General features: G+C 68.3%; 2 protein-coding genes across 3 annotated transcripts; both read right to left on the bottom strand.

The window, feature by feature from the left end:
- Positions 1-224: 224 nt before the first annotated feature.
- LOC106630948 (tubulin alpha-1B chain) lies at positions 225-11254 on the bottom strand. Of its 2 annotated transcripts, none has more exons than XM_055696892.1 (4): positions 11146-11254; positions 2721-2943; positions 2449-2597; positions 225-1408 (listed from the first exon to the last, which is right to left on the bottom strand). In XM_055696892.1, exons 1-4 carry the CDS (start codon positions 11146-11148, stop codon positions 428-430), a joined length of 1356 nt encoding a protein of 451 aa, XP_055552867.1. In that variant the 5' UTR covers positions 11149-11254; the 3' UTR covers positions 225-427. The 2 variants fall into 2 exon arrangements, with proteins under 2 accessions (XP_055552867.1, XP_055552865.1); XM_055696890.1 differs by lacking the exon at positions 11146-11254 and adding an exon at positions 4359-4519.
- Positions 7331-11251, bottom strand: LOC106630947 (tubulin alpha-1A chain). The gene is given in 5 exon segments (XM_055696894.1): positions 7331-8495; positions 9114-9262; positions 9386-9436; positions 9439-9608; positions 11146-11251. Coding segments are annotated over 4 exon segments (1332 nt in total). The 5' UTR covers positions 9590-9608; positions 11146-11251; the 3' UTR covers positions 7331-7514.
- Positions 11255-15050: the final 3796 nt, after the last annotated feature.

Genomic DNA, 15050 nt, shown 5'->3' with positions numbered 1-15050 from the left:
CACCCCAGGTGCCCCGGCAGAGCCCCCCCCCCCTCCGGGATGGCGGCCATCACCACCCCCCCAAGTGCCCAGGGGGAGTGCTGGGCAGAGCCAGCTCCCACCAGGAGCACTGCCATCGTGGCCGTGTCACTGGGCACAGACAATAGGGCCAGTCTGTTCCCATGGGATGGGGCCAGGCGGCTCCGGCACCGACACAGAGGGTTTGTATCAGACACGGTGGCAGCTTCTCTTAAAGCCTTTTATTCACAGACATGGTACAGACACATGGAAAACCGACATATCACATCAGAGAGCACCAGCCCAGCCAGAGCAGCGCGTCCCTCCAGCCGGGCCCAAGGGGCTGAACCCCCCCCCCAGTGCACAAGAAAGCCGGTGTTTGAAGCAGACATTTTGTGGACATGCTACAGCGACAGAAGGAATCCAGTGCTTAGTACTCCTCCCCTTCCTCTTCTCCCTCCCCCTCCACCGAATCCACCCCCACCTCCTCGTAATCCTTCTCCAGGGCAGCCATGTCCTCCCGGGCCTCCGAGAACTCCCCCTCCTCCATGCCCTCCCCCACGTACCAGTGCACGAACGCCCGCTTGGCGTACATCAGGTCAAACTTGTGGTCCAGGCGCGCCCACGCCTCGGCGATGGCCGTCGTGTTGCTCAGCATGCAGACGGCGCGCTGCACCTTGGCCAGGTCCCCCCCGGGGACCACCGTGGGCGGCTGGTAGTTGATGCCCACCTTGAAGCCAGTAGGGCACCAGTCCACAAACTGGATGCTACGCTTGGTCTTGATGGTGGCGATGGCGGCGTTGACATCCTTGGGCACCACGTCCCCGCGGTACAGCAGGCAGCATGCCATGTACTTGCCGTGCCGCGGGTCGCACTTCACCATCTGGTTGGCGGGCTCGAAGCAGGCGTTGGTGATCTCGGCCACCGAGAGCTGCTCGTGGTAAGCCTTCTCGGCCGAGATGACGGGGGCGTAGGTGGCCAGCGGGAAGTGGATGCGGGGGTAGGGCACCAGGTTGGTCTGGAATTCCGTCAGGTCGACGTTCAGGGCCCCGTCGAAGCGCAGCGAGGCCGTGATGGACGACACGATCTGGCTGATGAGGCGGTTGAGGTTGGTGTAGGTGGGCCTCTCGATGTCCAGGTTGCGGCGGCAGATGTCGTAGATGGCCTCGTTGTCCACCATGAAGGCGCAGTCGGAGTGCTCCAGGGTGGTGTGGGTGGTGAGGATGGAGTTGTAGGGCTCCACCACGGCCGTGGAGACTTGTGGGGCCGGGTAGATGGAGAACTCCAGCTTGGACTTCTTGCCGTAGTCGACGGAGAGGCGTTCCATGAGCAGGGAGGTGAAGCCGGAGCCGGTGCCACCCCCAAAGCTGTGGAAGACCAGGAAGCCCTGCAGCCCCGTGCACTGGTCAGCCTGGAGAGAGGGAAGAAACAACAGGACCAATCCATCAATAATTGTCTTTAAGCTGCTATCGAGTTGCTCAGGAAGAACAAATATTCACCCCAGGATCTCAGGCCTTTGGGGACACCCATCTGGTGACACCGACAGGGGCAGGTACCTGCCCAAGTGCCCCAGCTCTGCAAGCACCAGCATGACCAATGTTTGGGAAAGGGGCTTTTCCCCCCACAGGGATTGGGGGACACTTGGCTAGTTCCTGCTCTGGGAGGTGCCGCTTGCAGCACTGGTGCCCAGCACAACCCAGTCAGCCTGGTTTGGGGAAGAGGAAATTGCACAGGAGCTGGTGCAGCAGGAGTTAACACAGCTCCTCGTAAGCACTTGGTCAAGAAGGATCAGAGTCCAGATCAAGGACAGACCTCACATGACCTGCAAAAAGGGATAAAATAAGGTTTTTCCCAAGGGCAGAACAGCCCCAGCCTCCCCCCGTGCTCCTGGTGCGCATCCTGGGCTCGGAGCTGCGGTGGGTTTCCAGTCCTGAGGAAGGGGATTCTGCCCGGGAAGAGGGGAAGGGGCTGATCCTGATCTCTACTTGTTGGATCCAGGCATGGTGCAGGGTGCCACAAACTGCACCCAGGCCATGGGGGGCACAGCCTGGCTCCTTGTTATCACCCATGTCCCATCAGAGGGTTCCCCAAGGATTTTGGGGGGCACAGGTATCACCCAGACTTTGCACCCACCAGCTTGCGGATGCCAAGAGCTGGGGCAGCTGCACCAGTCAAACCAGTGCTGCGCCAGCAGCCAGACTGGGGCTGTGTCACCCCCTGCCTGCCCCAGGCCAGGGGCTTCCCAACCCACGGCGGGGCTGGGACAGGGCTGCGGTCCTGTGTGGGCACTGGGGACAGCCCAGACCTGTCACCCCCACCCCAGGGCAGCCCCACAAAGTGCTGATGGGCTGAGAAGGACCTGCTGAGCACCCCCCCCAGGAACACGGGGCTCCCCTTTGTCCCCAGTCCCGGGGGAGGGGTGCCACCGGCCAGCCCCCCAGGGATGCTCACCAGCTTGCGGATGCGGTCGAGGACCAGGTCGATGATCTCCTTCCCGATGGTGTAGTGCCCACGGGCATAGTTGTTGGCCGCATCCTCCTTGCCCGTGATCAGCTGCTCGGGGTGGAAGAGCTGCCGGTACGTCCCGGTGCGCACCTCATCTGCGGGGACAGCCCCCCTTCCCGGTGTCAGCACCCCGCTCACACTGGGACAGCCGCCCCCACCCCAGCAGCAGCACCCCGCTCACAGCGGGGCAGCCCCCCCGCATCCCTGCCGCTGCTCACCGATCACCGTGGGCTCCAGGTCCACGAAGACGGCGCGGGGCACGTGCTTGCCGGCCCCCGTCTCGCTGAAGAAGGTGTTGAAGGAGTCGTCCCCCCCGCCGATGGTCTTGTCGCTGGGCATCTGCCCGTCGGGCTGGATGCCGTGCTCCAGGCAGTACAGCTCCCAGCAGGCGTTGCCGATCTGCACGCCCGCTTGGCCCACATGGATGGAGATGCACTCGCGCTGAGGGGGGGGGGGGAAATGACACACAGGGTGGGTGGGTGGGCTAAGGCTCCTTGGAGCCCCCCACCCTACCATGGGTTGTGCTGTGGCTTGGCTGAGTGGTGGTGGGGCAGCACAGGAGCTAAGCTTGCCCTAGGAGCAGGGGGGTGGGGGGCATTTGGGGACAGAGCGGAGCTTGGGGGGGACGACGACGACGACGACACACGTCACCCCACAGCTGCCCTCCATCTGCTTCCAAATGGCGCTGGGAGGACATTTTGCCGCCCCACAACAGGGGCAGGGCCAGCCTGCGCTGCAGGAGAAGGAAGAGGAGGAAGCACCAGGCACAGCAGCAGGGACGTGACTGCACCACCCGACCCAAAAATCACCGGGGGAGGGTGGGGGGGGCTGATGGCGTCCACCCCCCCCCCCCCCCCCCGTTTGGGCTGGGGGATGGGAGGGGCGGGGGGTCCCTTGTGTGTGTCACCCCCGGATGCAGCACATTCCCAGCCGCACCCTGCACCGCAGCACCTGCTCCCGCACATTCCTCCCGCCCCGGGGGGGATGGGGGGGGCGGAGGGGGGGGGTCTGCAGCAGCCAGGGAGCAGGATTAACCCCACGGAGCAGGTCTCGGGTGGGCGGCAGGAGCAAAGCGGGGCGCTATGGCGGGGGGGGGGAGGGGGGGGAAGGGGAGCGGGGAAGATCCGCAGCATCCCAGGAGCAGGTCTCGGGCGGGTGGCAGGAGCAAAGTGGGGCGCTACGGGGGGGAGTTGGGGGGTCCGCAGCATCGACGGAGCAGGATTAGCCCCACGGAGCCGGTCTCGGGTGGGGGGCAGGAGCGAAGCGGGGCGCTGGGGGGGGGTGTGTGAAGGGGGGTTGGGGGCTTGATCTGTGGGGGGCTGGTACTGCAGGGTGGGGGTTGGGCTATGCCCCCTGGAGGGGAGGTGGGGCTGTGCTCCCGCTCCTCGCTTTCCCGCGCGCGGGAAGGGTAACGGTCGGGGCTGGGCGCCAAAAGCGGGCCAGAGCCCCGCCCCCCGCCGGAGGGTGGGGGGACACCCGGGACCACGTGCTGCCCCCCAAGCGGGGCTGTGTATTGCCCCCCCCCCCCCGGTGTTCTATTTAGCAAGGGCTACCCCCGCAGCTGCCTCTTTACCCCCCACTCCCCCCAGCCTCTGCTCTGCGCCCCCCCCGCTCCCCCCCCAGCCCCATCTGCACTCCCCCCCAATCCCCGCTCTACCCTATTACCCCCCCCATTCCGCTCCCCCCCCCCCCCGCAGCCTATCTCCCCCCCCGCCCCAGGTCCTCTACAACCCCCCAGCTCTTCCTCCCCCCCCGCCCACCCCGCTCCCAGCGCCCCCCTATTTTGCGATGCCCCCCTAATTTTGCAGCGCCCCCTCCCCAATTTTACAATGCGCCGCCCCCCCCCCCCCCCTTACCATGGTTGCAGCTCGGTTACTCGTCCCGACAAGCTAGGAATCGACGCAAGTACCAGCCTGCAGCCGCCCCCGGGCACCCCCCTATATACCGGCCCGGGGGGCGGGCCAGCGCCCACGCACCCTCTCTATTGGCTGACGCGCCCGCCCGTCCATGCTCTATCACCGCTGATTGGCTGCGACGCGTGGCGCGCCACGCCTCTTCCCCCCCCCCCCGCTGCTATCGGGCGGGCTCTGCGGGGCTTTGGGGCCCCCCCCCCGGCGCGGGGGGCAGCGCCCGTATTGGGGGGGGTACGAAGGGCTCCCCCCTTGCATGGGAGGGGGGGAGCAGCGGGGGTCTGATACCCCCACCCCCCCCCGGGCGCTCCTCATTGTGGCCCCCCCCCGCCGCGTTTGCCGCGGAGGGGGGGGGGGGCACGGCCACTCCCGCCCCCCCCCGCCCGGTGCGGTTCCGCTGCAGAAGAAAACTGCGACATGGGGGGGGGAGCGGCACGTGCTGCCGCGCCCTCCCCGCCCCCCCCCCCTTCCCCCGGCATCCCGAGGCTGTTAATCGCCTTCTCCGGCCTCCCAGACACCCCCCCCCCCCCCCCCGCCCCATCTGCACCGACCACCCCCGCCCCCCGCCCCTGCCCATCTGCACCCCAGTGTCCCCCCCCCCAGCCCATCTGCAGCCTGGGGACCCCCCCCAGCATCCTCCCGGCCCATCTGCACCCCAGCCCCCCCCCCCCAGCCCATCTGCATCCTGGGGACCCCCCCCAGCATCCTCCAGGCCCATCTGCACCCCAGGCCCCCCCCAGCCCATCTGCAGCCTGGGGACCCCCCCCCCAGCATCCTCCCGGCCCGTCTGCCCCCCAGGCTGCCCCCCCCCCCCAGCTCATCTTCAGGTGGCCCCTCTCAGCCCCAAAATCCTGCCAGGGTGGGGGGCACCAAGCACTGGGACCCCACTGGATCACCACTGGGGGTAGGGGGGGCAGACCCCCCCTCACCGCAGTGGCCTTTGTCTCAGCTGTATCTGCAGCACAGTGACCCCGTCTCCCTATGTGACCCCCCCCCCCCGGCTGGGTGCGACCCCCTCACCCACTATGGGGACCACCCCCATGTCTATAAAATACAGGATGAGTTGGGGTCTCGGCGTAGCTCCCTGCCGGGCTGTGAGGCCATGGGGACCCCAGCACTGGGGGCTTTAGGGGGGGGCCCAGCACAAACACCCCCCCCCCCCCCTTTAATCCTCAAAGCTATTTGCTCCCAATAATCCGCCTTCCTGTTGCGCCCAGACCTTTGCCGACAACCCAGCGGCCCCTTCGGCAGCGGGTACTGCCAGCGCCCCCCCCCCCAGTCCTATGTGTCCCCGACCCCCCCCAGGCCACCCCCCCACCCCCCCCAGCCTGGCCCACCCTAGGGTGGCAGGCGCAGCAGCCGCAGCTGCATTGCAGCGGGTGACGTGGCTCCCCGCCATTTGCCTCGCCTGGCCGCCGCATGGCCGCTGCGTGGTGGCCACCGGCCACCTCGTTTCCTTGCCCGCTACCACCGAGGGACACCCCCCCCCCTCCAATTCTTGCTGGGGGGGGGGGGGGGGGGGGCGGCATAAGCTCTCGGGGCCACCTGAGCTCCTCAGCGATGCCAAGGTGGCCACCAGCCTTTGGCAGGGAAAAGCCGCTCCCAGTGCTGCTCATCGCCATACTGGGAGCTGGTGCTGCTGGTGTTGTGGCAGGCGGGGTGGGGGTGGGGGGTCGCAGGGTGCGGTGTGTCCCCCTCCCCCACCGCATCGCTGCAGCACCCGCTCGAGTTTCACTCCCTGTTCAACTTCCCCTTCGTTATTTATCCCTGCCTGGAGTCACAGGGGAGTAGCGAGGGGGGGGGACAGCGGGTCTGGCTCCCCCCAGGCGGAGCTGGGGGAGGGGGGGGGGGCGCTGCTACCACTTCCCCTCCCCCCCTGACTGCGCCCAGCTTGACCAGCCAGGGCTGCTCTTCCCTGCAAGCGGGGGGAGGGGGGGGATGGGGACAGAGGGGCTCCAGGAGACAACAGGGATGGGGGCTGGGGGGGGGCACACACCCCACCGAGCCCTGGACACGCAGCGGGATGAAGGAGCCACTCTCAGCCCCCCTGTGCTGCGCAGTAGGACCCCCCTCCCCCCCATAGGCAATGCAGCCCCTCCCCCAGCACAGCAGGACCCCCCCCCCATGGGCAATGCAGCCCCTCCCCCAGCACAGCAGGACCCCCCCCCCCCATGGGCAATGCAGCCCCTCCCCTGGTACAGCAGGCAGCAGAGCCACCACCACCCCATGGGCAATGCAGCCCCTCCCCAGCACAGCAGGACCCCTCCCCACCCATGGGCAATGCAGCCCCTCCCCTGGTACAGCAGGACCCCCACCATGGGCAATGCAGCCCCTCCCCAGCACAGCAGGACCCCCCCCACCCAAGGACAATGCAGCCCCTCCCCAGCACAGCAGGACCCCTCCCCACCCAAGGGCAATGCAGCCCCTTCCCTGGTACAGCAGGCAGCACAGCCACTGCCCCCCGCCCCCCCCATGGGCAATGCAGCCCCTCCCCCAGCACAGCAGGCAGCAGAGCCCACCCCCAGCTTCTGCCAAACAGAGGGGGGGGGGTGTCTCAGAGCTCCCCAGGGGGAGTTAAAGCCCCCAGGGTGCTCACTTGGCTCCTGGTTCTCAGAAAACCCAACGCCCCCACCCCCCACGTAGGGAGCCAGGGCACAGTGCAGGGGCACAGAGGGGGACACAGTGACACTGCCCAGCCCAGGACGGAGAGGGAGGACCACACTGCTGTGGGCTGGGATCAGCACGAGCCCAGGCACAGGCTGGGGGACCAGGGTGAAGACCCTGGGTGCAGGTGGGGATCCCCAGGACACCACAGACTGGGGGGGGGAGGGGGGGGGGGGGAGGAAACGACGACAACAGCCAGCGTGGGAGCCCAGGGAGGAACGTCGCAGGATGGAGTGAAGACACCAGAGCCGGGGTAAGACAGGGAATGCTTTTTATTCGGACCCACAGGAGAGGACGGGTGGGTCCGTAACAGACTTTTCCACTGAAGCACAGACCACTGAACAGGACAGACCGCGGTGCACACACTGCTACAGACCCCCGGGGTGGGGGTCTTCAACTAGGTTATGTTCCCTGTACGAGCAGCACCCTTGTGAGAGTTTAGTATTCCTCCCCTTCTTCTTCTCCCTCCCCCTCCACCGAATCCACCCCCACCTCCTCGTAATCCTTCTCCAGGGCAGCCATGTCCTCCCGGGCCTCCGAGAACTCCCCCTCCTCCATGCCCTCCCCCACGTACCAGTGCACGAACGCCCGCTTGGCGTACATCAGGTCAAACTTGTGGTCCAGGCGCGCCCACGCCTCGGCGATGGCCGTCGTGTTGCTCAGCATGCAGACGGCGCGCTGCACCTTGGCCAGGTCCCCCCCGGGGACCACCGTGGGCGGCTGGTAGTTGATGCCCACCTTGAAGCCAGTAGGGCACCAGTCCACGAACTGGATGGTGCGCTTGGTCTTGATGGTGGCGATGGCGGCGTTGACATCCTTGGGCACCACGTCCCCGCGGTACAGCAGGCAGCACGCCATGTACTTGCCGTGCCGCGGGTCGCACTTCACCATCTGGTTGGCGGGCTCGAAGCAGGCGTTGGTGATCTCGGCCACCGAGAGCTGCTCGTGGTAAGCCTTCTCGGCCGAGATGACGGGGGCGTAGGTGGCCAGCGGGAAGTGGATGCGGGGGTAGGGCACCAGGTTGGTCTGGAATTCCGTCAGGTCGACGTTCAGGGCCCCGTCGAAGCGCAGCGAGGCCGTGATGGACGACACGATCTGGCCTATCAAGCGGTTGAGGTTGGTGTAGGTGGGCCTCTCGATGTCCAGGTTGCGGCGGCAGATGTCGTAGATGGCCTCGTTGTCCACCATGAAGGCGCAGTCGGAGTGCTCCAGGGTGGTGTGGGTGGTGAGGATGGAGTTGTAGGGCTCCACCACGGCCGTGGAGACTTGTGGGGCCGGGTAGATGGAGAACTCCAGCTTGGACTTCTTGCCGTAGTCGACGGAGAGGCGTTCCATGAGCAGGGAGGTGAAGCCGGAGCCGGTGCCACCCCCAAAGCTGTGGAAGACCAGGAAGCCCTGCAGCCCCGTGCACTGGTCAGCCTGGGAGGGGAGACAAGGGGGGGCACGTTCAGTCCCGCCAGCGGGAGAACTTGCTCCTTCCTCCCCGGAGCCTCACAAGCTTTGGGGACTCCCAGCAGCGGAGACATCCCTGGCACAGGTGACAGAGTGGCCCTGGCCCCATCATGGGCACAGAGTCATGGGAGCGGTGGGTCCCCATGCCAGAAGAACCCCACGGGGTGGCTGGGTGCCACCAGCAGAACTGGGATGGCTTTGGGCAGCAGAGCAAAGCCCCAGGCTTGGCACAGCCGCAGGGCTCCGGGAAGGGCCGGTGGGGGCTGCCACCGCCTGCGCGGTCCCCAGGAGGCCCATCCCAGCCGCACACGCAGCTGGACTCAGCCGTGGCCGGAGCCAAGCGGGAACAAAGAGGGAATTGCAGAGCTCAGCACCATTGGCGCCCGGGGGCTGCGGCGCTGTGGAGCAGCTCCAGCGCCCCAGCTGCGCCGAATCCCGCTGCCGGCCAATGGCAGCCACTGCAGAGCAGGATTAACATTAATTAATATATTAAATCTAGCCAGCCCAGCTAGTCCGGAGGGGAGGGAGAAACTGAGTCTTTGTCCTCAGCTCACCACCTGCACCCCCCACCCCCCCTGCACCCACCAGCTTGCGGATGCGGTCGAGGACCAGGTCGATGATCTCCTTCCCGATGGTGTAGTGCCCACGGGCGTAGTTGTTGGCCGCATCCTCCTTGCCCGTGATCAGCTGCTCGGGGTGGAAGAGCTGCCGGTACGTCCCGGTGCGCACCTCATCTGCGGGGACAGCCCCCCTTCCCGGTGTCAGCACCCCGCTCACACTGGGACAGCCGCCCCCACCCCAGCAGCAGCACCCCGCTCACAGCGGGGCAGCCCCCCCGCATCCCTGCCGCTGCTCACCGATCACCGTGGGCTCCAGGTCCACGAAGACGGCGCGGGGCACGTGCTTGCGGCCCCCGTCTCGCTGAAGAAGGTGTTGAAGGAGTCGTCCCCCCCGCCGATGGTCTTGTCGCTGGGCATCTGCCCGTCGGGCTGGATGCCGTGCTCCAGGCAGTACAGCTCCCAGCAGGCGTTGCCGATCTGCACGCCCCGCTTGGCCCACATGGATGGAGATGCACTCGCGCTGGGGGGGGGGGACACGGCACAGGGTGGTCTTGGCACCCCCGAGCTCCCCGCTGCGGCCCCCACCCAGCGCCCCCCGGGGTCGCTGCCCCCAGGACGGGCTGGTACCCGGCTGGGGCACGGCCCCCCAGGGCTGGATGGGGCCAAATCCTGCCCGGACGCGCCCTCTTGGCTGGGTGCTGGCAGGCACCGAGGGCTGCAGGGGGGGCCCCGCTCTGGGGATGCTCAACTCCAGGGGTCCCATCCTGCCCACTGTGGGATGGGGAGCTCAGCACTGGGGGTCCCATCCCACCCCGCTAAGGGAGCTGGGACCCTGCCCATTGTGGGATGGGGGCTCAGCACAAGGGGTCCCATCCTGCCTCCCTGAGGGAGCTGGGACCCTGCCCATTGTGGGATGGGGGCTCAGCTCCAGGGATCCCATTCTGTCCTGGGGGATCAGGGCCACACCCAAGGTAAGGCAGGGAGCCCCCAGGGCCCCATCCTGCCCTATTGAGACCCAGCAACACTCACTGTGGGTGGAGCTGAGCACCAGGGTCTCAGCCTGCCCCCTCGGGTCCCCATTGAACCAGGGCCACACCCAGTTTGGTACTGGGGGGCCCCATCCTGCCCTGCCTTTTCTGCAGCGTGGGATGGGGTGCTCAGCACCAGGGGGGACCCATTCTACCCCTTTAAACCAGGGCCACGCCCAGTGCAGACCAAGGGCTCAGCACCAGGAGGTCTATCCTGCCCAGTTTAATGGAGCCACGCCCAGTTCGGGACCACAGCTCAATACTGGGAATGGGGGGGCCCCATCCTTTGTCGAGCCGGTGCCACGCCCAGTACAGACACAGGGCTCAGCACCGGGGACTCATCCTGACCGGTTTAACGGGAGCCACGCCTGGTGCGGGCTCGGGGCTCAGCCCCGGGGACCCATCCTGACCGGTTTAACGGGCATCGCGCCCGGAGGGGGCTTAGGGCTCAGTCCCGAGGGTCACATCCTGCCCGGGGTAACGGGAGCCGCGCCCGGTGCGGGCTCAGCCCCGGGGCCGAGGGCTCTGTTCTCGGGGGGATGGGGACCGGGACCCGGGGGCGGGGGTTTAGGGACCGGGAACAACGGCGGGACCGGGACCCGGGGGGGAGGGGGACTGGGACCCGGAGGGAGATGGGGGGGGGCGCGGGACGGACGACGGTGACCGGGAGCAACGGCGGGAGCGGAACCCGGGGGGGGGGGGGGGGGGGAGGGAGGACGACGGTGATCGGGAACAACGGCGGGCCCCGGGAGATGGGGGGGAGGGGCGGGGATAGGGGACCGTGACCGAGAACAACGGCGGGACCGGGACCCTGAGGGGGGTGGGGTGGGAATGGGGACCGGGAACAACGGCGGGCCCGGGGGGGATGGGTGGGAATGGGGACCAGGGCCACGGACACCGGCATGACCGGGACCTGGGGAGGAGGGACTCGGGAAAAAACGGCGGGATCGGGACCGGGGGGGTGGGGGATGCTGGGGCCCAGGGCCCCGGTCAGCGGCGGGCCGGGCCCAGTCCCCCCTCCCCTCTCACCATGGCGGCAGTCGGTACGGGGCGGTCTCACAGCCCGACGCTGAGGCGGTCGATGTAAGATGCGCGGCGGAGTGCGGGGCTCGGCGTGGCACTTTATAGGGGCGGCGGGGCGGGGCCGGGGGCGGGGCCGGGGGCGGAGGGGGCGGGGCGGGGGGCGGGCCCGGCGGCCATTGGCGGGGGCGGGATGAGGTAATGCCCCCCCGGAGCCGCAGACAAAGGCCGGGCGGGGCAGGGGGGGGCGGCGGGGGGGGCCCGGGGGCTGCGGCGGTCACGGAGCGGCCCCGCCGCGGGTTCCCGCCCGCCGCCGTCTGGGCCCGGGCCGTGTCCTTGTCGCCGTCCCTGCCCCGGTCCCCGTTGGTGGCCGAGCCACCGGCCCGGGCCCCGGTCCCCGTTGTGCCACCGGCCCCAGTGTGGCCGTGTCACGCTGCCCTGGCTCCCAGTCAGGCTCCTGGCCCCGTCCCCGGCCACGCCCTGGTCCCCCAACCCCAGCCATGTCCTTGTCCCCATCCCCAGCTCTGCCACTGTCCCCCTGTCCAGCCTCTGCCCTGGCTCCCAGTTACACCCCTATCCTCATCCCCGGCCACGCCCTGGTTCCCAATCCCGGCCATGTTCCTGTCCCTGTCCCCATCCCCATTCCTGCCACCATCCCCCTGTCTGATCACTGCCCTGGCTCCAGTCAGGCCCCTATCCCCATCCCTGGCCACGCCCTGGTCCCCAACCCCAGACATGTCCCTGTCCCCATCCCCATCCCTGCCACTGTCCCCCTGTCCAGCCACTGCCCTGGTTCCCAGTCAGGCCCTTGTCCCCATCCCCAGCCACGCCCTGGTTCTCAACCCCAGCCACATCCCTGTCCCCATCCCCAGCCACATCCCTGTCCCCATCCCCAGCTGTGCCCCTGTCCCCATCCCCAGCCACGCCCTGGTCCCCATCTCCAGCCATGTCCTGGTCCCCATCCCCACCTGTGCCCCCAATCCCCAGCCCCAGCCACATCCTGTCCCCATCCTCAGCCATGCCCTGGTCCCCAGCCACATCCCTGTCCCCATCCTCAGCCACACCTTGGTCCCCATCTCCAGCCACGTGCATCCCCAGCTGTGCCCCTGTCCCCATCCCCACGCCGGGGACACAGTCCCAGTGCCTGGCCATGCCCCAGTGCCCTGGTTCCCAGCCCCTTCTTGGCCCCCGTCCCCCCGTGGCCCGGTGCCTGTCCTGGCCGCATCCTGGCCCCTTCCCGGCAGAGCCTCGTCCCTTCCAGCGCCTCTTTGTCTGCCTGGGCAGCAGAAACCAGCCCCGCGGGGCCCCCACGGGGGGGTTCCCCCCAGGACACCCAGGGACAAGCAGGGCCAGGGGGGCTGGGGACAGCAGGGGGACACAGGGGACAAAGCCCCAAGGTGGCTCCCCAGGGTGGTTTTGGGGGCTGGGGGGCCTGGCCCGAGCAGCAGCTGCTCTGCGGCAGCTGGTGCTTGGGCCACAACTGGGACACCGAGGCACGTGGCCCCCGGCCCCCCCTCCATCTGCTGCACCCCCTTGTGTGCCCCCCCCCCCCCCCCCCCCCGGCCAGGGGGGATTCCCCTTCCTCGAGGGGGTCCCCCTCCCAGTTGTCCCTGCAAAGCCCACAGTGGCTGGGGTTGGGGGTCAGCCCCCCCGAGGTGGGGGGCTCCAGGGGGGTCCCTGCAGAGCGGTGACCCACCACCACCTGCGTGGGCAGGGCTGGCCCCAGCTGCAGGGGGAGCTGCCAGGATGCCCCCCCCCCCCCCCGAGAAAACACGTTTTTCTCTGTTTCCCGCATTATGCAGATTTCTGGGAAGCTCCAGGTTCCCATGTCCCCCCTGCCAGCCCCACATCCCTGCTGCCAGCCCCATGTCCCTGCCACCAGCCCCATAGCCTCACCACCAGCCCCACGTCCCCACCACCAGCCTGAGGTCCCTGCCACCAGCCCAATGTCACCAGCCCCACGTCCCCAACACCAGCCCCATGTCCCTGCCAAAAGCCTCATGTCCTCACCACCAGCCCCACGTCCCCAGTTCCCACCACCAGTCCCATGTCTCCACCACCAGCCCCATGTCCCCACCACGGACCCCATGTCCCCAGTCCCCACATCCCCACCACCAGCCCCATGTCCCCACCACCAGCCCCACACTGCCAGCCTGGTGCTTTTGGGGTGCTGCTGAAGTGTGTGGGGGGGGGGGATCAGGGAGGGGGCCGGGTCTTGGCTCCCCCAGGGCTGTGGAGCTGCAGAAAAAGAGGATCTGGGATTTGGGGATTTGGGGATTTGGGCATCACCTACTGGAACAAAGGACCGGAGATTTGGCACCCACCGGGCTGGTCCCCACCACAAAGGGGTGCTTAGAGGGACCCCCAGCCCCCAAAGCAGCTCAGCCCCCAGGCCTGACCCCACAACGGGAAAACACCTCCCACCCTTGTGTCCCCATGGCCCGAACCCCCAGCACCGGTGTGGGGCCTGGCGGGGCATCCTCAGGGTTTTGGGGGCTCCCGAAGCCCCCTCCCCACACATATCTCAGGGATCCCTCTCCAGGCTGCGGGGGTCCCTGCATACATCCTGTTCCCCAAGCAGGGGGTGCCCCGTGGGGTGACGGGGGGCTCAGCCCCCCTGGGCAATGCAGGGTGTAGTGTGAAGGACTCTGGGGGTGCTGTGCCCCACCCCCACCCCCAGCCCCTTCCCATCTTGTTAGGTATGGAAGGCCACTCGTCCCTGCACCGACCGCTGCCAGGCAACCGGGTTGCTAGGAGACCCGTTGCTAGGCAACAGGCTGGGACCCCCCCCCCACATTCCCCTTCCCCAACATCCATCCTGGGGCCTGGCTGGGGGTTGGGGTGTGCAAGGGGCTGGGGTCCCCCCCACTGCCCAACCCTGCTGTGCTGGGGGGGGGCACCATCCTTGAGCCCCCCCAGTGACTCACCCAGCCATACTGGGGGGGGAATAAACAGACCCCAAAGACCCCCACACACCCTGGCATGGGGGTCACCATCCCTGGAGCTCCCCCCCCCCCCCCAGTAGCCAGCCCCAGTGCGTGCTGGTGGCTGAAGGGGGGGTATGCTGATGGGGGGGGGGGGGGGACAAGGGCGGGGGTCGGGTCTGGCCAGCCCCAGTGTGTGCTGGTGGCTGGGGGGGGGGGTTCTGGCCAGCCCCAGTATCTGCTGGTGGTTGGGGGGGGGGGGGTCTGGCCAGCCCCAGTGTCTGCTGGTGGTTGGGGGGCCGGGTGTCTGGCCAACCCCAGTGTGTGCTGGTGGCTGGGGGGGGTCTGGCTAGCCCCAGTGTGTGCTGGGGGGGGGGCTGGCCCAGTTCCCAGCCCCCCCCCCCCGGCACTTCCCAGCTGCCTGCGCTGTGTTGACTGTTTGTAGCAACGCGGTAGCTCCTAGTGACAGTTGCTGCCCCCCCTTCCCCCCCCCGGCCATGTCCACCCCCCAGGTTCCACCAAGCAGGACAGGCCATTGTCCCCACTGGGGTGTCCCCCCCAGCCATGCAAAAGCCCCCCCAGCCCTGCCCATGGCTGCCCCCCCCCAGAGCATCCCGGGGTGGGGGTGTGTTTGGGAGCCAGCATCCCCCAGCTCCCAGCCCTCCCAGTTTAAACCCTCCCTGGGGGTCCCTTCCTGGTGACCTTGCCCCCCCCCCCAGCTGGGTTGCATCCATCCCAGGGGATCAGGGGGTCCTGGCTCCTGAGGAGGGGGGGGGCGCTGCTGTGATTCCTGGGGAGGGGGCAACACCCTGGGCACTGGCTGCTGCTATTTGTAAGCTGTTCTCCGGGAGATGCCCCCCCACCACCACCACCGCCCCCCCCCCCCCGTCTGTCCCCTGTCCCCTGCCACCATCGATGTGACAGGTTCATTGAAACGGAGAGACAGGGCGGCTGGGGGGGGGGGGGGCTGCTGCTCGGCGGGGGTGCAGG

This window comes from Falco cherrug, chromosome 19, assembly GCF_023634085.1.
Source record: "Falco cherrug isolate bFalChe1 chromosome 19, bFalChe1.pri, whole genome shotgun sequence".
Lineage (NCBI taxonomy): Eukaryota > Metazoa > Chordata > Aves > Falconiformes > Falconidae > Falco > Falco cherrug.
This window is presented reverse-complemented; position numbering and strand designations above follow the sequence as displayed.